Source organism: Echiichthys vipera, assembly GCF_963691815.1.
Source record: "Echiichthys vipera genome assembly, chromosome: 22".
NCBI lineage: Eukaryota > Metazoa > Chordata > Actinopteri > Perciformes > Trachinidae > Echiichthys > Echiichthys vipera.
This window is the reverse complement of record NC_139847.1, coordinates 9,868,443-9,891,467: the sequence shown is the minus strand read 5'-3', so window position 1 is coordinate 9,891,467 and position 23,025 is coordinate 9,868,443. Positions and strand designations below refer to the sequence as shown.

The window sequence follows — 23,025 nt, the reverse complement described above, 5'->3', positions numbered from 1 at the left end:
TTTCTTTATACCAAAGGTTAAATGTTGCTAGAGAATTTGGCACTTCGGCTCCACTTTGTCATGCAACGTTATCTATCTAGGATAGAGTAAAGCCAGCTTTGCATGAGGCACATTTATTATTATTATTATTATTATTATTATTATTATTATTATTATTATTATTATTATTGAAGAGCTTTTTATCTGTCATCATGATGAGTGTTAAGTATCAGAGATAAGAATGAAAGACAACATGACACTGTATATTATGAAATATTTATTATGAGCAAATCTGAAAGTGCATTATAAAGTGCATGCATGTACGTAGATGCAGAATGTGTTCACACTTTTCATGTCTTCACATAAATAATATAAATGTTGTGGAAATTTAATTTTTCAAAAATTCCATTTCTATAAATAAATATTTTTACTCAAAGTTGAGTTTTCTAAGTTTTTGTTCCCCATGGTCTGATAAAAAACAATCTTTACATGAATCTGCTGATAGAAAGCGTAGATTTCTGTGTATTTTTAGAGTGGCATGATCAGATGCATCTTTAACAATATCATCAGCACTTTGATAAAGTTTTAGTTTTTTTACTTGTCTACCACTGTTGAAAAGTCAGATTTCAACTGACTTTTTAAATTCAGCTTAAATGAGAGGAAATGACGGATACAGGGAAGTAAAATTCATGTGAAATCACAGGTAGTTTTTGAAAAGTCAGATTGTGCTTTTCAATGAATTTAACCGATGACGCCACATTTCAAAAAGTCTTCATCTTCGTGCATTTTTTTTTTTGGGGGGGGCAAAGCAAATATTTTTGTTCAAATCAAAGTGAATCCTCCCACGGTTCGTCTCTCTCAGTGTTTGTGTGCTGGATTGTCATGCGTGTGCGACCATCCAGCGGGACGAACAGAGGGTACAGCTTCCCCTTGAAGTTTCCAGTGAAGGTGTAGATGTGGGACTTTGTCTCCGCGTTGTAGAAGGAGATCTGGCCCTCTTCGTAGTCCAAGTAGATCCCCATGCGTCGAGGTATGAGGCTGATTGGCAGTGGAGTCTCCGGCTGGGTGCAGACGTAGAGCTGCTTTGTGCTGCGCCACAGGGCCCAGTATCCGTGCTTTGGGGTCATGGGGAACCGGCCGTGACGCTTGGAGTTGGCGGTGGTCAGCCCCACGCGCCATTTGCCGTTGTTGGTTATGTCCACCTCCCAGTAGTGGCGGCCGCTGTTGTAGCCCTCCCAGCCCAGCACGCAGGGCCAGCCGTCGAAGCGCTGGGAGCTCTCAGGGTAATCGGACGCTGAGGAGCCTTCTTGGACCGTGCGCTGGTTCTCTGACAGCTGCAGCCAGGGGTGGTTGGTCATGGGGTCCAGAACCACATCAGCTGTCAGGGGGAAAAAAAGAGGCACACATGAGCTTGTGTCCATTTTTTTATGTTCTATGTCCTGAAGATAAAGTATAGGCTGATCTTACCTGCTGCGCTGCAAATCCAACTCCACACTGAAAATAGAGACGCAGACATTTTATTAAAGTTGCAGTGGAAAAGTGGAAAGACTAAGGGAAATAGTCACTGTAAATCATCTAAACGAGTGATTTCCAGGGAGTTGGAACGAGGAGTCGCAAGATAAATCTAAAGTGTGAGATGATTACAGGATAGAAAACACTAAATGTTATCTTTATTTTTGGGGGATTCTTTATTGTTTTCTTTTAAAGTACTCTTAAGGCCCCTACAACTTATTTTGAGAAAGAGCATCTTACACTGAACCGCTCATGACTCAAAGACGCACTTGAAGAAGAAATTGCTTTATATAAAAGGTTTGGGGACCACTGGAATAACAACCCTTGTAATATAATAATAACAACTGTACTGAAACTTTGGACAAAAAGGCGTCATTCTGAAAGCTACATGATTTTAAAATTATTTTTTTAAAAATGCACACCTGAGTTGGGGATGTATCTGGGAATTCCTGCTGTCCAGGTCCTTTGCTTTGCCAGTAACCATAACTGTGAAACCATTCTCTGAAGAGGAAAAATAAAGATGTAATGAAAAAATGTTACATAGGAACAGCATTTTAATGTAGGGATTCCCTTAATTCTGCCTACTCTTACGACCATGGGGTTTGCAAATATAACCGTAAGCTGTAAATGCTGTGTGAACTTTAGCGCTTGGCTACGTTTTGGCTTGCTGTGGTAAGTTTATGAGGGCAATAATGCTGAACACTGCCATTTTTGGGAGTCTGTTAATACTAAATGAAAGCCCTGAAGGTCATAACCATGAACAAATAGACCAAAAGACAGTTTATTGTTACGGCACTACTACTAATTCCTTAGCTACATACACAACACCATCGTCTGCAAATGTGATGATGTTTATCTGAGTCTTCACTATCAGTTATCAAGGACATTTCTTGGTGCACTTTATCAGGGCGGAGGCCATGGTGACATAAATTGAATCACATCATGCTGTGCACGCATTCGAAGTGCAGGGTTCACTCAAATCCCGTTATGTAAAGTTGTTTCGTAACCCTGGTCGTGTCAGATCTTTTAAGTTTGAGCCAATTCTGCGTTTTACAACTTAAATGATGCTTTATTTCTTTGCTATCAGATTCAAATGTTTAACTTCCCATGGTTTCTATTTCACTTTGGCCCTCTGAAGAACATTATTACACAATTTTTGGTAAAAAAAAACCCCAAATGCTCATTTGTTTTGATTTGATTTGTCAGTGGTTTTCTTACCGTGCTGTCTTCTTTGAGCAGAGACCAGGTGATGAACTCCAGCAGAGGCAGCAGGTTGACCAGCCGTTTCTTCTTCAGGCCCAGCAGACGCAGCACTTTACCCAGCTCGTCGCTCTGCACTCCACAACTCTGCGAACACAAACACTCATTTCAGCTACAAGATTTGGTCCCACTCTGACGAAGTCTTTACTGGCTTGAGAGTGTAACTGAGACAGTCAAATGGCTCGCACTTCTTCTAACAAATATTAAAACCTTCCCACGCATTCAGTTTTAAGTGTAGGACCCCCTCACCTCAGTTGCCTTCTGCAGCTCCTTTGCCCACTCCATTATTCTCAGTTGTGCCCACTCATTGGCGTCCTCATCTTCTTCACCCTCAGAGGCCACCTTCAGGGGCTGAGGACACAAACTCAGTAAGTTAAGATGTTCACAACCGTTTCTGTTATAAAGAATGTACCTTCAATCTGTAATCGACAGTTACAGTAAAGTCTTTTTGAGCACCGCGATACTCGATCACACGCTGACCTTGTCGACATGGCGGAGTTCATCAGCCCATTCCAGGATCAGCTTCCTGCTCTCCTCAAGACTGCGCTCAGTACGAAGGTCTGAACTCTGAGCTTCTTTGTTGCTGGGGCCCTCCTCTGGGTCACTGCCACCGCCGTGCTAAAACACAACACCACACACTGTCAGACAATGTCTTTAAAAGATATTAGTGAGTTAAAAATGGCAAAAATACATATGATAGTCAGCTCATGTCGACACTAATGTGAGTTTCAAGGCCAAAGCTTTTGGAGGTTAGCAATGAATACGCCACTTGTGGGACATTTTCCACTTACACATGTCTAAAGAACCAGGTGAAAGTCGTGTGTAGGAACAGTAGCCAACATAACTTGTTACATTACTTGTTAATCCCCACCCCACCCCCCACCATATGTGTCCTCAGCACTGCAGAAGGTCATGTATCCAGGCTGTAAAAGAGTCAATAAACACGTAGCCTATGAACATTCACCCACTAAAATAACCCAGTCATCCCTCTGCATGACCAGGCAAAAACGTCCTTCCACATTGCAATGCTTCTCCAATCTGCGCTGTGATAAATATTGGTTCTCCTGAACTCATCACGCACTAAATAAGGCCTCATAACTTCAGCTGTGGGTATTAAAGAGCAACATTGCACATTTGTAAGATTTACCTGCAGCTATGAACGTTTAACCGACTGAAATGATTAACCATGTGACACCTTTTTCTCATTTCCCTGTCAGAATCAATCTGTTTTTTGTCTGCGTCAGATATCAGAATTCCCATGCTCGTTAAGTAGCAACTGATGTGCAAAACATTCAGGCAAAAACACTTTTCTGTCTAGAGTAATCGGGCTGCCCGATTACGGCAAAAATCTTAATTGTGATGATTTGATATTATATTATAATAATTATATTATTATTATAAATTGTTTAACACTGTTACTAAGTATTTTAACGGTGGGTTTTAAATAACATTTAACAGAAAAAAACAAATAAAATAGATATAAAATAAATAAATAAATAATAAAAAAATGTTGAAAAAATACTTCAAACAAAAAAATCCTGAAATTCAATATATAAAATACATATGTATTTAAACAAATACTGCAAAAATAATGAATATAAATAAATGAGTAAATTAGTTAGATTTAACAATAGCATCAGTGTGAAAGCAGAATGCACCCCAATAATCATTGTCCCCTTAAATGCTCACTCTAAAGACTGCAGTAAACGCGTGATAACATTAACATGTGTCTGCTGAGCCACTGACTCACATCGTTCTTCCTTCTCTCATGTCCTACCTTGCAGACTCGGTCCACTTGCTCCTTCCAGTGATGGATGAACTGCACACACTCCTGCAGGCTGCGTAGATCCCTCAGGCCGTTCTGACGAGGATGCTGCTGAGGGAAATACACATCACATTGAAATGTTTGTTCCTATGGTAGGTATTTTCCTTTTTTAAGCACAGTCTGTGATGTTTTGATGTACCTGTGAGTGTTTGGTGGAGTTGTTGGCGGCTCTACTGGGGGCCGAGCTGGTGATCTGGATGTCCTCCTCCGGCAGGTTCCAGCGTACGGCCCCGATGGAGCTGCTCTGGGTGGTGCTGCCGTCGTCCACCTTCAGTAAGCTCGCTCCTGAAGAGGGACAAAAAGACAAACAGTGTTCACATCCAGCAGAAAATGAGGGGAAAACTTCTCAAGAGGATAAATCAACGTAACAGAGTATTGATTCTTCCCATAAATGTGATGATTAACTTTCAGGGCGTCACAATCAAGCTTTGAACCATAAATGATTTACTCGTTACTCGATTTACTCGAACGTAAGTATTTATTGAATGTAAGCTCTTAATAATAATATAATAGGACTTTATTTCTATGGCAACAGCAGATGAAACTTCAAAACAACACTGAAATATGATGAATAAGATTTGATGATATCAGGAGAACATAAAATACTGGAGGCTAAATAATAATAATGAATACATTTACCAAGGAGGGATGATCAAATTCAACACCATATCAAATATTCATAAACGGTGATGCCACAACGTGCATGTAGGAGAAGATTATTGAATAAACAAAAGTGCAAAACCTACTTCTAGCTTTTTTCAGGATGCTCTTCATCTCCATGGTGGCGTCCTCTCTCCTGTGAGAAAACACATGAAAAACACTTAATGTTTGGTGTGACCAGTGGTGAAGTAAAAGTAGCATTTAATATATAAAAAAACACACCAATACAAGTTAAGTCAAGCGTTGAAAACCTTAAGAAATATTATCAAAATGTACTTTATGTATCAGAAGAAAAATGGCTCCTGTAAGTTTTATACCAGTGAGATTATTTTAAGTGAAGCAAGGTAATTTTTTAATAGACTGTGAGGTAGTTTATTCTGTAGCAATATAACAGATATTTTATAAATATTTCCAGATTTACATTCTCTTTGTTAAGAAAATTCAAAACTAGTGAGAGACATCTGTTCATTCAGATGTGGTTCACTTTATATTTGCTCCATGATTGATTCATTTGAGTATCAATTTAGAATATGAGACACGTTTTCTCAAGTTTAGAAAACTTATAAGAAATAACATAATTGAATCTGTACTGTTGAATATTCACCACATGCATAAATATACTTATTAACCATCCTAAAAGTGTGTAAAAATGTGATAAATTCAGGAGAAAATGTTCAAGTTTGTCATCATATTCAGTCCCAGTGTGTTGCTGCTGTCATACCTTTAGTCCGAGGGAGCGCTGTTGGTGCTGCAGCTCAGCTGGCAGAGAAGACTGGGCAGCGTCTGCTCTCTAATCAGCCTATTTGTTCCTCTCTCTGCGTCTACCTGAGCTTTGGACTCATTTTATGGCCTCTGAGGTGGCAGAGAGACTCTCTGCAGAGGTCTTTGACACGAAATCCTAACCGTTTCCCGGCAGCTGCTGACACGTTCACCATGGAGGCAGGAAGGCGTGACTCTTTATAACACTCATAAGGCTCTGGATGTCACTTAGAGTGACGCACATGCTTGGAAATTGTCAGTATATAAGTCAACAAAGTTGTAACAGTTAACATATACAGTGGAGATCAAAATTAGAGACACATTAATTCATTATTTATTCTGAAATATTGTTATTTTTATTATTGTTTAGAATTTGATAGAATATCAGCTGTGGCTGTACCACTGCTGTACTAGCATGTTTTTTTTGTTTTTTTTAAATAACCAAGACGGGATTAAGTGAAGACTCTCAATGGGGAATCGGTTCAACACTTCAGCTGGAGTTGTTCTCCAGTTCAGTGCTGAACAGGGCGAGGATCTGTCTCCGCACTCAGTGTCTCGTCGTTGAAGACAATGTAGACTGAAAGCCCACTCTGCAGTGACCAAACCTCTCATCAGCAGAAATAATAAAAAGCCTAGACTGCCTTTGCTGAGGAGCATGTTGTGTGGACAGAGGAGAACTGGTCCAGAGTGACTTCAATAATGAGAGGACGTTCAATTTATTTGTGTCTGATGGGAAACATTATGTCCGGCGTAGAACTAGGGTAAGACTGAACCAAAAGTGTGTAAAGAAGTCAGTTAAATTTGGAGGAGGAAGTGTTGTGGTTTGTGGGATGTTTTCTGCAGCAGGAGTTGGGCCTCTTGTACAGCTACATGGCAAGGTGAATGCAAACGTTTATGTGAACCTCCTTCAGCAACATGCAATACCTTCACTGTGATTGTCTCCAATCAGCAGCAATTTTCATGCAAGACAAAGCCCCGTCACACAGGTTAGACAAGTTAAGCAGTTCCTTGAAGCTAAGAATATTGAAACAATGAAATGGCCCAAAGTCCAGATTTAAACCCCATAAAGAATCTCTGTAAAATCAACAGCAACAAAGTAATGTCTAAGAAACCCACTACAGTTACTGAACTGTGGAAGAGACTGAAGAAGAATGGACCAAGATCAAACCAGAGCAATGTGAGAAACTAGTGATGTCCTGTGGGCGCAGATGTGCTGAAATCATTCAAAGCTGTGGTCTCTACACTTCCTGTTCATTTTTGAATCCTAGAGAAGAAACTGTTTAAATCGTCTCTTCTGACACAGTTGTTACTGTTCTCTCAACTTCACTGTTTTTTTCACAAAATTAAGGTTTTTGTAGATATTGTAGATAAGCAGATATTCTATCAAATTCTGAACAATAAAAAATAACAGTAATTCAGAATAATCAAGTACTAATAATTAGTTCTCTTATTTCCACACGATATAATGGGTAAAAAGAGACGAACGGAAAATAAGCGTCAATTAATGTGTAAAATAATTCTTAAATCACCTAAAAGTCAGACCCTGTGTCCATTGGAATGGACATGAAAAAATACTATTAAAAACATGAGTTACCAAAAATTTGTTTTTTCCACTTTCTTTCTATGGTGAAGAAGAGTCAGAATCAGTTTTAAAATATTTTTTTGAGTAGCCAAAAAAAATGCGGGTCTGAAGGGGTTAAAAGTGTTAAAAGAAACACAATAAACCGCAAAAGCAAGAAGGTCTATGCTTTAAACCATGTTTTCAGTATTACATAATTTAACAGTGCATTTATTTAAAACAGTATCTTTACCGTGACACAGATAATCTTTATGGAGATAATGTTGTTTACACTTAATTACTATCAGTCGTATCTCCTCTGCAGCATAAACCACCATAAAAAAGATCTTTCAGACTGATTTTCAGATAAAACCACAGTAAAGGTTTGATCATAATGTTTTTTTCCTTTTTTTTGTTCACATTTATACATATTTTTAATTACTGGAGGTTAGACTGAGAATGAGGGCAGATCAGCAGCCTCTTTATACGTCTGTAATACTGCACATGGATCGTTTTAACAGGAATACAAAAACATGGTGCTCTCGTTCATCATCATATATCAACTGATCTATTCGTCCTCCAGTCTTTGTAAGTCCCCCTCCTCCCTTCCTCCACCCTCGACAACACATAAACCAATATATAAAGAAAGAACCATAAAAAGAAAGCTTCACCTTAATATTAACAACTTTTTTGGTGTCAGATGTAGTGTTTTTGTCAGGTTTGAGGTTTGATCATAAGCTTTTATCGTGTAAATGAATGTAAAAGTCATTTTTCAGGCAGTTTCAAATAAAACCTTTTCCAAGAAATGATGTTTTACTGCCATGCCTTTTATACGTTCCCCTCTCTTTCTTAAGATTTCAAGATAGAAGAGACGTTTGATAAAGGCCACACAAAGCAAAACAGAAACCCTGTTTGACGCACACACACACACAGAGCAGTGCACGGTCGGTAGTATATGAGGATGCACATGCAGCACGGTTGTTTTATTGCAACTTTGAGAAATTCAAAGTGCTTCATAGAAGTCATAAAATAAAGAAGAGGCGACACTAAAAGACATGTAGATAGAAATTAAGAACGGTAAAATAAATAAGAAATAATATATAAGATGTGACGGGGCATGGATTTGAAATCTAATTATATATTATATAACAGGCTACGAGTAAATGTCATGGACCATGTAATAAAAAAAGACAATAGTTTGTATTTAGTAATTTTTAAAATTGATGTAGAATTTTTAAAACAGATTAAAGCATCTCATCTCATCTTCATCCACTTATCTGGGGTCGGGTCGCGGGGGCAGCAGCTTTAGCAGGGGACCCCAAACTTCCCTTTCCCGGGCCACATTAACCAGCTCTAACTGGGGGATTCCGAGGCGTTCCCAGGCCAGTGTGGAGATATAATCTCTCCACCTAGTCCTGGGTCTTCCCCGAGGCCTCCTCCCAGCTGGACGTGCCTGGAACACCTCCCTAGGGAGGCGCCCAACAGATTAAAACGAACCACATCAACAGATTAAAACATACAAATGTAAAAATATGAAATAACTGCATTAAAAAGTGAGTGAGATTTTCAAATTAAAGTAAATTATTAGAATAGAATAGACCTTATTTCGTACATTTAAAAAATGTAATCATTTTTAATAGAGTTCCTTTAAAGAAAATAAATTAAAGAAAAAACAACAAGATAGCCAATATATAATATAATGTTGAACATATGAGCACCATACATTTATAAATAAATGCTAGTAGAAAGGAGTAGGAAGAATCGACCCCCTTTATATTTTATTACTGCTGCGTTAATATGTAAACAGTTGGTTGAGGTGGAGCAGATTTAAATACTTTAAATGCTGTTGGGTCATTTCATCTTTAACTTTCTATAAACCTTCACATAAGTGCAGCATGTGGGTAAACGTGCAGCATGCGGTTAAACTCCACCTCTGATCACAGTGGACCATGACTGTAAGTGACGTCATCCTACTGGGTTATGTGTGCAGGTAATACTCACGCCGCCATGGCAACACAGAGGGCATAGTTTAAAAACAACGTTATGTAAAAGCTGCCGTCGAGGGCGGAGACGTGGACGAGCGGCTCAGCACGTTATAGAAAGTGATAAAGCAAACCTCCTCATCTACAAGTAGTTTCAGATTTATTCTTCAAATGCAGGCGAATCTGTGACACAAGAACAAATGTAAAAAAAAAAAAAAATCCAAACTCAGTCACTTTATAATCTTTCTAATTAAAAGGAACACGTCTGCGTTTATAAAAGTAGCATCACATCTCTTATTCTAACAGTTTCATAACGAGCTACAGAGTGTTCCAGCAGTACCTTACAAATATGTACATCCAAGTAATGCATATATGTATAAAAAAAGTATTTTTTATCAGATCTCAGCCTCGTTTTCTCCTCCTCCTCGTGTTTCAGGATCTGTCAAACGTTTCCATGAAATGTTTCAGTTCCAGTTCTTGAAGAACTGCTTGAAGATGATGGTCTCCTTCCCCTGCGGCAGTATCTCCACCTGCAGCACAGAAACTCTCACTGCTCATTCTGAACACCATGAACTGATAATCCTTTAAAACCATTACAAGTTGCCGTAAAGGCTGCAGGAACGATAACATTTACAGTCAGTTTTTACAAAGCAGTACCTGTGTTTTCATCCTGGGGTACTTCATTTGTTCGATGAAGTTATCCGCCATCTGGAGGGCCACCTGCTTCTCCTCAGCATTTGCTCCGTTACCTGTCGGTGGCTCACATTAGTGCTGGCACTTTAAAGTGTAACTCTGGTGCAAAATCATCCCATGGTCTTTTTCAGCACTTACAGTCATCAAATAAGCCATGGAGGCAGTTTTTTTTCGTGTATGAACTATTAACGGAGAAATCCAGGAGAGTCGCTAACAGCCGGATGTGGCTAACACTGATTAGCTCGGGGCAGAACAGTGAAGGCATTAAAACTGTTTTTTTACTGATAAAAAAACTGACAAAATAACAGCAAACCTCTGCAGTAGCATGAGAAGAGTCCTTACACATAAAACAAAGCACCAACAATGTAGTTAGTGAACCCGGAGTTTATTAAAAGAGTGTTTTAAAGACTTACCTACAGCACTGGCCCCTGTACCAGCTCCTCTCATAGTAAAGTCCATTCAAGTCAATTACCAAAGTCAATCCAAAAGGAAGGAGCCCATTGGTGCTTCGTTTTATGTGTTAGGACTCTTCTCATGCTACTGCAGTCATACTCCCGGAAGTGAACACTGAATTTCATACATTTAAACTTGCATCTGAATTTGGTATATTTCGTTTTTTTTAACATTGAATTTTTTATTCTGAATTTTGGGACATTGAAAAATAAAGGAGAAAAGAGTTCAATTCAAAGGCCAAAAAAATCATATATATATTCAATGCATAAATATTCAGTGGTAGAAATTAAATGGCTTTTTAATTTCAAATTTCAGTGGAGCCGATTTACTCCCATAGCTTTATCTGTGTTTGTGTTTTTTGTGCTGCATTATTTTGCTTTGAAATGAAAATCTAGAAAAGAAACCCTTAAAATATGTAAAATCTTATCATTGCATGTACTTTTCATTCACATATTAACAATTTTCAAACTGTGCAGTATAGGTTTTTAACATTTTCAGTGAATCTATAAATATTTGTGGTGTTCTTTGAGACTCGCCTCCATGTGAAAAACTGTCAGACAATATTTGCTCATTAAAGTTTGATCCCATCAGACACCGAATATCACTGGCATGTAACAACTATCACTTTCCTCCGTATGCATTTCAGGCGCCAAGAGTCTGCTGGTTCAGGATCAAGTAGTATTTCCTCACCTTTCCAGACGAAGACCTTTCCGTTGGCGCCGTTGTCCAGGATGAAGCAGTCGTCACGGACCAGCAGATCCTTGGCGAACGGGCTCTTCTCTGACACTTTGGTCGTCGTCATGGAACCTGTGGCGTCCGATACCTGTGGGGTAAAAGCATGCAGTTTTATGCTTTACTTAAGACGCAGTGGATGTAAATGGTGGTTTGAGGTTTCGGTCTCGTTTTCAGGGCTCGGCGGATATGGTGACCTTGTAAAGGGAGGCGGAGTTGGAAGCGTCTGCTTTGCTGTCTTCCTCTGGTGTGCTCTCTGGCAGCTGTGGCATCTGTCCCAGGACCTGCTCAGCAGCAAGAGAGAAGCTCAGACACCAAGGCCTTTTTAAGGATTAAAGTGTAATTCCAGTGTACTTGCATTCCATGGTCTTTTAGGGCATAAATATATATCAAATAAGACAGTTTTTTCCATTGATAACCTATAAACCGCAGGCAGTCGCTAACAGCCAGACACGGCTAACACTGAGTTGCTCGGGGCGGTGCGGTGTAGTACTGCTCAAAATAGCATCAAACCTCTGCAGTAGCATGATAAGAGTCCCTACACATAAAACTAAGAACCAACAACGTAGTTAGTGAACCCATTCAAAAAGACTTTTACAATGCTACAGCAGCCGGCTCTGTTCATATTAACAGGCAGCCCAAACAAGTCGATAACAGAATACACTGGAGTTCAGTTCAATACTTTGCCTCCTTGAACTAAACTCTGAGGAACTGTCCAAGATTTCTCCATTAAAACTGTCTCAATGGCTTATGTGATGTATATTTATGCAGAAAAGACCATTTATGCAGAAAAAGACCAAGGGATGCAAATACGCTGGAATTACACTTTAACACAGTTTCAGAACTAATCTCCATCTATACTTGATGCCTGAAAACCACATCACCATTCACTTACACATGCCGACAACGCCGTGGGTCACTGGAATTGTCGCAATTATAATAAAATAATAGCTTAGCTCCTGCACAAGTAGGCAGTAGTGGTATTATAAAATGCAGATTTTTTGCAGGGTGATGTTTGTTGTCTTCCAGAAAAGGATAGACGGCTTGACGAATCAGGGAAGGACGCGTCAGGACTGATGAGACGAATGTGCGTCTGCATCATCGTTTTCGAAGTTCTCTTTTTCTGCCTGTCCAGACTAAAACGCAACCCGGAGTTTTCAAACTTAAACGGGGTCAGCAGCATTTACGAACGTCTCTGTTTTAGAGGCTTGGAAACAAATTATAACATACAAGTTATACGTAGCAGTGAGGTTTAGTAGTAGTTTAGTCACTTAGATCAGATGATTGACAGCGCTCTCACGTCTGTACGCTAATTGTGCAGCTACAGGCATCAGACGGTTAGCTTAGTATGAAGACTGAAAACAAAGGGAAACAGTAAGCCCCCACACCTCTAAACCTCACTAACACATTACAGGCATGAAGATGGTCATCATTTTCTTATCTAAGCACAAAAATCAGAGTTAGTGCACTTCCAGAAATACCAATCTGTTCCTTTTTAAAATGATCTATAAGCCAAACTATTTTTTAATTACACGATAAAAGTGTGCACTCACCTTGAGCATCTCCTCCGGCTCGTCCCCCTCAGTGCTGTCCACGATTCGGGCTTTTCCGTGTCTGTCCGTGTCACGAATCAGCGAGGCGATCTCACGCACCTTCTGCTTCTCGAAGATGTTGGCCTGCGACCCGATCCACGACACGATGATCTGCGACGAGATCACAACGACGGTGAAACTGTCGCCGTAATCATCATTATCTCAAGCAGATTGCAGTTTTAGATGCACAGGGAACTTGATTTTGGATTGCAGCATTTTATTTTATTCTGATTTACAGTTTCTCACCTCTCCAAGGTCGAGGACGAAGCAGTCTCCTTTGTTGAAGCTGCTCCAGGACAGTTCCACCTCCTTGGCACGGATGTTGCGTTTCCCTTTGATTTGGTACAACCTCTGCACCGGCCCGGAGCCCTGAGGCCTCCTGAAGCCCGAGTCCACACCGCCCGCCTGTGAGAGATAACATGGCATCTTTATTTAAAGGCATTGTATGTTTATTTTTTAGGTTGTTTGCACTGGGAAATTTCAGCTTTAACATCCTGGTTTGTTTCTGAACGAGCTCGACATGTTTCAGCCCAAATGGAGTTGCGTGAATGAACTTTGGCACAGAGGCCTGAATATCCAGGGTGCTGTAACATGATAGAAGGCATGAGCAATAAAAAGATGCTAGATAAAAATAGAGATGCGTCTAAAGGCCACTTTTGGAGTCAGATTCTCAGTTATGACTGAAAACTGAGAAAACATGTTTTTGATTACTTTAATTGACATTGCAAGTCAATGAAGTATACAATTAACTGACTTGTTCTGTACATCCAATTAATAGATTCTGATTAAATGATATAGTCATGCTGCATAAAATATCAGATTTGTCGACAAAAAAGCCCACAATTCAACATATAGGAAGGATTACCTTTCTAATTATACATTTTTATTCTGTTATTCTATTTGACTCTTTGTATGTGTCTGAATATGCATTGTTGCTTTTTTTATCTTTTACTTAACTTAACTTAAATGTTAAAAACATATTTAAAAACTGAAAAATGAATGAATATTTAAGGGTTTAAGGAGCTTTTCTTTCATTCCTAGTTGACCTTTTTGCCAAATAATATCATTATTTCCAGGAAACTTTCTTGGAAAACAAGAAATGAACATACTAACACGTCAAAATAAAGCATTTTTGAAATGTAACTGCATTAAGAAATATGTTTTTGCTTATCAATATCAAAGCAATATCTATACTGTCAATGTCCTTCATTTTTCAATGGCATGTAAAGTATCTGTGCAGGTCTTCTCCCTCACCTTGTAGCTGACCCCTCTGGGGAAGAGAGCCATGAACTCGGGGGTCTCGTGACCCTGGATGTGCCTGTGCTGAACAGGGTCACCGCTCAGGAAGTTGTCCAGCTGGGTGGCCAGCATGGCGCACGCCACCTGCTCGTCCCGGGACGACTTCTCACCTACAACAGGAGGAAAGAACTAAATATCAAGTTCAAAAACAACAGATTGTATACCTGTTTTCTTTCTTTAGTCAGAAAATGAGGCCAGAAAGGTTAACATGTCACAATATAGGGGAACAAAGACAGAGGGGGGCGGCTCATGGAGACAAAGAGCTGAGAAGCAAACAGTGGACGCGTGGAGACAACACGGGGAACTGTAAACAAGAGGAGGAGGCTTCAGATGCTTGAGCACAGAGAGCCCTCTCCAAGCTGTGACAATCAGCTTAGTGTTACCTAAGCACCGGATACACGCTGGAAACAACAGCCACATTTGAGCGCTGTAACAGTCCCCCTGCATTTTTAATGGGCTCCTGCTCCAAAAACCTTCCCAGTGTCCCCTGGGACGTGTCTCTCTCTCTCTCTCTCTCTCTCTCTCTCTCTCTCTCTCTCTCTCTCTCTCTCTCTCTCTCTCTCTCTCTCTCTCTCTCTCTCTCTCTCTCTCTCTCTCTCTCTCTCTCTCTCTCTCTCTCTCTCTCTCTCTCTCTCTCTCTCATCGTCCCTCCATCCCTTCTCCACGCAGCCTCTTCTTCTCACACAATGATGCAGCAGGTCAGCGCTGTGTCTCATGTGTCATCACCATCAGTGAGAGGGTTATTAGCTCTTTTCTAGACCTGGATTAGACGTGTGTGGTAAGCACTGGACGATGGGGAAGTGAAATAGAAAAAGGAAGAGTATCTTTTTAATCAGGATTTCATGTTTAAGTGTAAAAGGTCTCGACTCGCGTCTCTCCTGGCTCTCTAAATGCATAGGTCTGGAAATGGTCTCATTTAGATAATCTCATTCTACGGAAGCCCTAAAGGGTTATACATATACACATTTTATTTAATCCGTTTTCCCATGATAATGAGATAATTAATTTGAGATCTGGAGAAAAAAAAACGTTGCTAAGAAGACGATTAGCAAGACTCAGCCTGATGTCCTCATTAACGACATGTTTTTTTTTGTTTTATTTTTTAAACAAACTTAATTATCAACAATATTATATTACAACAACATAAATGCCAGTACAGGGAGGAGTTTTACAGTGTGCACATAAATATAGCGGCTGATTTCGGTTAATAACAAACTGAAATCATCAGTCAGTGTTGTCTATAGTGTTCTTCAAGATATGAGTCTCAACCAGGCATGACATGTCAGGTGTGTTGGAAATATCAGGCCTATCATGTTTCATTCATTATCCCTCAAATTAATTATCTCGTTATCTCAGAAAAACTAAGGAAAATGATCTTGTTATCACGGGAAAACGGAGGAAATAGCTTTTAGGGCTCTTCAGTTGTTCCTATTATCTCCTCTTTTATGATTTCAATGATCTCTGCTTGGTACTAAAATATTATATCTCCCTCTTCAGCTCTTATTTGATTTTATTTTCAAAGTGTTTCAAGTATGCAGTTTGCTTTTTCTTTCATAAATAAATGAAGCTGACTTGAAATGAGTCGAGTGTCCAGCTGCATGCTCCATAATCCTTTTGTGGTGACACACATTTTTATACGACCCAGATGTTTCTCTCTCACCTATCCACATGTGGAGGTCGGCTCCCAGTTGGCCACGGTTCTCCAGCACCAGATAGGAGTCCCCGTTATAAAAGGCTCCAAACTCGGAGGGATCCAGCAGCACCGCCTTCATCTTCTCCACCCTCCACACTCGGACGCCCGGCTCGCGGACCTCTGGGCCGAACTGACCCGGTGCTGGCTTGAAGGGGAGCATTCTGCAAGGAGGAAGGAAAAGACGTAAGACAAAAGGAAAGAGGACAAACTTTGCCGTAGAGAGGGAAGAAAATATGGGGAATGATTATAAATATAAATATGAACTTAAGATAACTCTGAGTCATACTCAGTTGACACAAATGCCCTCCCACAGAAGGGGAAGAAGGCAGTGTTAAAGCTCACAAGGTCCTGACAAATGAAGGAAACATGTCTCCATCTGAAGACGTGTGACATCACAACTGTACAGGAAGTCCTGACGACTCTTTTAAATACACTGTCTATACATTTCTCTGTGGATTGAGGGTTTTGATACTTTCACAGTATTTATACAGCACCTGAACCTGCTTTATAATATTATTTACTGTTGTCCACACTGACTGAAACTTTAAAGACCAGAGCTCAACACAGATGCCTCCAAAGCACAAATCCTGGGTGTGGTTGATGTGATGAGTGCTAAAATGAGGGGTTGTGTTGCTGCTTAACAACCACAGGCTGCATTACATCACTTTTATGCAACACAAGACCAAGCAGGCCTCAAACAGGTGTGGCCCGCTAGATCATATCTCAGGTGATGGATTTGGTTGAGTCACTCTAATGTAAACCTCCCTCTGTCTTATAGTTTTTCATACCACGTCACATGGGAACAAGAAAGAAAAAAGCAGTGCATTTGGATGCTTCTAAACGTGTGTCACCTAACCACACCTTTGTCTCTTCCTGTCTGTTCTTGCCTTGCTGTGCTATAATCTGCATGACTGAAAGAAAGTGAGGTTTGTAGAGAGATGTGTTACTGCTACCTTTCTTTTCCTGTTTACCTCACTCTGTCCCTCTCTGCTGAGATACACTTGATGCACTGTTTAAAATGTAATTTTGTAATGTAACAAGTGTGATTTTCAAGTAGGAATCAAAGAAAAAAACACTTTTAACAATAGAAATGAGGAATGGAAAGATGGTATGTGTCAGAGAAAGAGGAAACAATGCCGGATTAGTTCGCACCACAAGAGCAGCTGCTAACAAACAAAACTCAAAAAATCACCCTGAGTGATGTATGAGGGGTGGACAAAATATTAGAAACACATCCAAGTGTGACGCATAACAGCAGCCTCTTGAATGATTGATCAACTGAACATTACAACCTTCCTGAAGGATTTATTGCATTAGACATAAGGTATAAGATTAAGCTAGGTGTCCCTAATAAAATGGAAACAGGGTGTACTTCTGCAAAAAATGATTATCAGCCGCAACGCCTCTGTTGTTCACTCTGTGAGTGAGTGAGTCTGTGTGTGTGTGTGTGTGCGTGTGTGTGTGTGTGTGTGTGTGTGTGTGTGTGTGTGTGTGTGTGTGTGTGTGTGTGTGTGTGTGTGTGTGTGTGTCATCATGACTGTCTGTGGATGGATTTTATCACTGTGATAGCGTCCTGATCGTGCGAGACACACATAGCCCTGCAAAAACAGCCCTTCTACAAATAAGCCTAATTCACTAAATCTAGTTCAAGTATCTTGTATTGAGCAAAAAAATCTGCCGATGGGGTATGACAAATTTACTAGGAAGAGTTTTTAAAACGTGCAAAAAAAAAGTCCAGCCTCTGAAAAATAAATAATGTGCCTTTAGACTAGACAAAAAGGCTAGAGTAAAAAAAAAAACAGTTGCAAAAAAGAATTGCGGTATTTTCTTAAGATTCTTAAATTGAGAAGTTGAGCAAGTGTACTCAATCTAAAAATAAGGAACATAATCTTGAGCTTGATATCGGCTGGTAAATCTAATTTAAAAAAGTTAGATATAAATATCTTCTCAAAATAAGACTATTTTTGTGAATTTTGTGAAAGAAGCTTGACAAGATTCTTATTCTTTTTAGACAAAAAATAGGACTCATTTTCTAGAAAGGCTTTTTTTTACTTTCTTAAAAATCAGCATTTGCAGTGCAGTTCAGAAATGTTACAGGTGTGTAGTTGAGATCCAAATTGCAGTTTAATTCATTGACTTCAACACTATTTAACTGAATAAAAACACTTCGTCCTAAGATATCTAATGCAGTGTATAATAGTGCTATATATTTGCAGCTTCATGCTTCTACAGATAATCAAAAGGCGTTTCCTGGATGATAATAACACACAAACACTGGAAACCTCTTCAAACCCATGCTGCAGCTACATCAAGTATCTTCTGCTGCGGTTTCCTCTTCTGCAGCTTTATGACGGGGTTGTTACATCGTCAGATTAGACTCTGGCAGCATTACACATCAATTAACATATGGCTGTGTTAAAATAAACAACATTATATGGCCGTCACATTTACTGCACCTCCTTATAATATAACTATTATCATTATATAAGACAGCAGTTTATGTTTCACTTTGGCTGTTAGACCGGCGCCAGGCAGCAACCATGACTGATTAAGAAGTAAACAATAATAATTATAGTAATTAGAGTCAACTGAGGCCACTGATCCAACATAAACTACCAACTCTCCTATATTATCTGTTAGAAATGACTCACTATGCAGCAGAAACAGTTGGATCTATTGGTGCTGATTGTCAGAAGTGGGGTCAGTCAAACAGGATGTCAGCAGCTTTCTGTTTTTTTGGTGGAGTTCAGTTTGAAAGATACATAAAATGTAGAGGAGGTGAGGGAGCGAGGACAGAGAGAAAGGGCCTGAGGCAGCACATGCAGGGGCCCTGAGTTTAGGTTACAAGTGCTTGGATGGCTGCTCCAAGAGTAAGTAAGGAGGGCAGAGAAAGAAGGCCCCGATCCACTTAACTGTATGATCTCCTCTGGTACCCCCGGCATACTGTCTGACTCCGGCTCCATTCTGCGTGTCCACTGGAGTGTGTGTGCCCTGGTGTGTGTGTGAGTGAGCGTGTGAGGGATTGAGGGTTCTGCCGAGGAGCAGTGTTTGCGCTCACCTGGCCTGGTTAGCTTATATGTGGGAGGTAACTGGAGCTGGTGTGATGAAACCTACCTGCGGCCTGTGGATAGGACGCCGCATGGGGGTGGAGGGGTAGAGTCGGGTTCCTGGTTCCTGGCTAAAGCTAAAGACCAAGTGGATAATTACTGGGAGATCACGCCGCTGGCTCCTCCATCTTTCCACTCTTCCCTTCTCCTCTGACTCCTCTCCCTCCCTCGCTCTGACATCTCCGCATTAATTCATGTGTATAGGACCTTTTTGTGCATGTGTGCATACTTGAGGCCTTCGTGTGTGGGACTAATAAAGGCATGCTTTCTTTTCTTTTTCTCTCCTCCTTGTATACCCTCCTTCACCACAAAAGGTCGACGAAGACAGCGACAGATATGTGGAAGTGTAAAACTCACTATTTCTTTCCGATGGAGGGGTTTAGCTAGCTAGTTTTAGGCCCCCAACATGCTCAGGAAATTACTTTGAACACCACCATCCTCAGCCAGTTGAGGTGGTTCGGGCATCTAGTAAGGATGCCATATGGGCGCCTCCCCAGGGAGGAGGCCTCGAGGATTATATCTCCACACTGGCCTGGGAACGCCCAGTTAGAGCTGGTTAACGTGGGCCAGGAAAGGGAAGTTTGGGGTCCCCTGCTAGAGCTGCTGCCCCCACGACCTGACCCCGGATAACAGGTTGAAGATAAGTGAGTGAGTGAGTGACCACCATCGTTTCTCATTCATTTCTCATTTGAGCCTCCCAGATTAAAGATGTAAACGTCCTTTTCATTTTCTGCATAGTGAAACTCACAGTTAGAGCAATTCTAAGGAGTTGATCAGCTTGAAATTCTCCTGGTTGAATCATCAGTATAAATGATAAATTGTGTTAGAAAATATCTGGTTAATCGATAAAACGGCAAAAGGTAGAAGCAAGTGCAAGTAAAGTGATAAGTTAACTACGGTTCTCCATCTCCATCCAATCTCAATACTTGTGTGTGTGTTTAAAATGCACCGGGCCTTCAACTGTAAACCCATCCGCTCCATAATTAGACACACAGAGAAGTGCTCCAGAATTAAAAGCCACAGAGTTCTGGGGTAGGGAGGAGGTCGGGGTGGTTACTTCATCAGGAGACTGAATCAGTTGGACTTCTGTTTTTATCATAAAGCAGGTGGAGGTGCTGTATACATATACTGTGAAAGAATCAAAACCCTCTATCCACAGAGAAATGCACACAGTCCGTATTCAGAAACTGTCTTTAAACGAGCCGTCAGGACTTCTATGATGTCACAACTATACTATGTATGTATATATATGCAATGATAGTGCAGAGATGCAGAAGAACCTAGGAACGCTGACTAACCAGAGCAGACTGGTCTTTTTCAGGAGGGGGTCTTAAAGAGACAGGAGCTAAAACAGAATGTTTCAGACAGAGGGTGAATACAGGAATATTCAGACAGACAGGATGAGAAAAATAATGTGTTTTTGAACATTAAAGCATGTAAACATGTTCTGGTAGAAACCCAAAACCTGAAAATTAGCATATCACCTTTGAAATTCAGAGTCATGTGCCCCACCAATGGTGAGTGGATTCTTTCTTATTTTTAAATCCTCAGTGCAGATCAAGAATAGGGGTACCGTTGATAACTAATGACTACTCACTAACAGCACACTAAGAGCACAGCTTGAGAAAGGCCTACTTTGGGTTTTACTCCAAATGTCATGATGCATTCAAGTGTTATCAAACAGTGAAACCATTAACATTTAAAAGGATTTAGAGTGAAACAAACATGGAAAATCTACATGATTGTTTGTTTGATTGACTTAATCTTTAAAGCACTGATTTAAAATCTGATTTAAATCTCAATAATCTCTATGATCCAGTCTAGTCATTTACATCGGGGGGAAACAATGAAAGAAAAGAAGTGAGGAATAAAGAGTGAGTCTTGATAATTGTTCCAAAGAAGTTCAACATTAAAAAGATAGACGTTCGCCCTTTTGGCCTCGACTACTGGAGCGGTCAGTGGCGTGTGGTAAGATGGAGGAGACATGGAGATCAGAGGGGTTTAGATGGAAACACAAAGTCACAGAGGTCACTGACTCAATCTGTCATTCGTGTGTTGATAAGCAGACAGAAATATGAGAGCAGGCGGACAGAGCAGCAGGCGTGGAGTGATCTGACGGTGAGTGTATACAGCGTGTGTGTGTGTGTGTGTGTGTGTGTGTGTGTGTGTTTGTACGGCTGCGTACGCTGTGTGTTTTTGAGATTAGGAGGCTGAAATCCAGACAGGGTGATGCAGACGGAGGAGGAGAAGTTGAGACTTGACTAGAGAACAAAGAGGAAGGGGACAGGAAATATAGCATGATGTGAATTTTAAATCACACTTTAACGAAAGTGTAATGTTTTTTTAATTCTAAGGTTACTTTTCTGAACTAAAGATACAAAGCTGTTACCGTTTCACACCCCACCCTTACTTTAAGGAAGTTGCAGCAAAAAAAGACCCGGATAATGTGTAGGAAGTGAGACAAGCGACACACTGGGAAAGGAAATTAAAGGCCGGGTTTCCCCCTCCACTGATAGCAGAAAAGGTGGAGCAGATAATAAGCAAAGAGTCTGAATGGACAGATGGATGTCAGAGAGAAACTAAAGGGTTGTTGTCCCGTCGTGAGATTCCTCAGGGGAAGGAATGTGATGAGCAACCAGGGAAAGAAGAGTATGAGAGGAAAGGTTTTTTTTTACAAAGCTTTAGGGTAAAAGAATGTGAGGGAAAATAAGAAAAAAGACACTGAAAGAACAAATCGAACTGCACAGGATTAAAATAAGGTCCATGTTAAAGTTTACCTTGGAGAGTGAGTTGGTGGTGGGTCGCAACACGTCTGTGCAGAGAGTGGAGAGAAATGCAGTCACGCAAGGAGAAACACGTCCCTAAACACACAAATTCTTTCTCTCTCTCCCTCTCTCTCTCTCTCTCTCTCTCACACACACACACACACACACACACACACACACACACACACACACACACACACACACACACACACACACACACACACAATATTTCCTGCCTCTGTCTGGCAGTCTAAGCCCAGCCCTCTGACTCAAACACAAAAGAAGCAAAAAAAAAAGTGCGGAAACTTGATTGAATCAGGACTTAAAGTGGCGTAACTGTAGGCCTCGAACAAATCCATCTGAAACTGCTCATTTTCAACCTGATTAATACTTAAAGTGCATTAGACTTTCTTCCTTTCTTTAACAGATACAAAGATGAGGTGATACAAAAGCACAGAAATTAAAAAAGAAATGTCCATTCATGAAATCCCTCCATAAACTTGCATGTGATTGTCTTGAGCCCCTTTCTGGTCTCTGTGTCTATAATGTTTAAACACAAGGGATTTATCACTTTTTAATTAAGAGATAAGATCTTCTAATAACTGCTCTCTCATTAATGACTCAACGTCACAATCTCCACAGTTGGTAAATATCGCCACAGCAACCGAACCCCCAGTCAAACACACCCATGCGTGTGTGTGTGTGTGTGTGTGTGTGTGTGTGTGTGTGTGTGTGTGTGTGTGTGTGTGTGTGTGTGTGTGTGTGTGTGTGTGTGTGAAGCTAAGTTCAGCCTCAGAGTGAAACCTGTGATTCATCATTTCCACAGGTGAAGATTATTTTAGCCTGTCTGATGTTAAATGCACTCAATCAACTCGATTACGTTTGGATAATCTAAGTAAAAGTTTTAATTTTCAAATGTAAACGAAAAAATACACAAATGTTTCAGCATGTATGGGACAAAAATAAAAAGAATCAGTCTCCACAGTTTTAAGTAGCAGACAGATCGTGTTGAGCTTTATTTAACAATTTTGGTTGAACTCAAAAAATGTAATTTATTACTCATTACTCTTTTCCAAAGTTATTTTACTTTACTTATTAAGTTATTTGTTACACTACTCGTTATATTTCTTTTCTGTTACACCAAACAAAATTGGTA

General features: G+C 40.3%; 2 protein-coding genes across 2 annotated transcripts; both read right to left on the bottom strand.

Moving 5' to 3' along the window:
* Window positions 1–806: 806 nt before the first annotated feature.
* On the bottom strand, window positions 807–6,239 carry LOC310963956 (uncharacterized protein; the record flags this gene model as incomplete). Its single annotated transcript, XM_083936913.1, has 10 exons — window positions 807–1,357; window positions 1,447–1,473; window positions 1,914–1,992; window positions 2,710–2,838; window positions 3,001–3,102; window positions 3,232–3,369; window positions 4,529–4,627; window positions 4,716–4,861; window positions 5,323–5,372; window positions 6,169–6,239. 10 exons carry the CDS (start codon window positions 6,237–6,239, stop codon window positions 807–809), a joined length of 1,392 nt encoding a protein of 463 aa, XP_083793039.1.
* A 3,439-nt stretch (window positions 6,240–9,678) lies between these two features.
* On the bottom strand, window positions 9,679–22,010 carry capgb (capping protein (actin filament), gelsolin-like b). Its single transcript, XM_083936775.1, has 9 exons — window positions 21,882–22,010; window positions 15,965–16,158; window positions 14,260–14,414; window positions 13,252–13,410; window positions 12,967–13,116; window positions 11,611–11,697; window positions 11,372–11,504; window positions 10,193–10,284; window positions 9,679–10,065 (listed from the first exon to the last, which is right to left on the bottom strand). The coding sequence occupies exons 2-9, from the start codon at window positions 16,155–16,157 to the stop codon at window positions 10,000–10,002; spliced, it is 1,035 nt and encodes a 344-aa protein (XP_083792901.1). The 5' UTR covers window position 16,158; window positions 21,882–22,010; the 3' UTR covers window positions 9,679–9,999.
* Window positions 22,011–23,025: the final 1,015 nt, after the last annotated feature.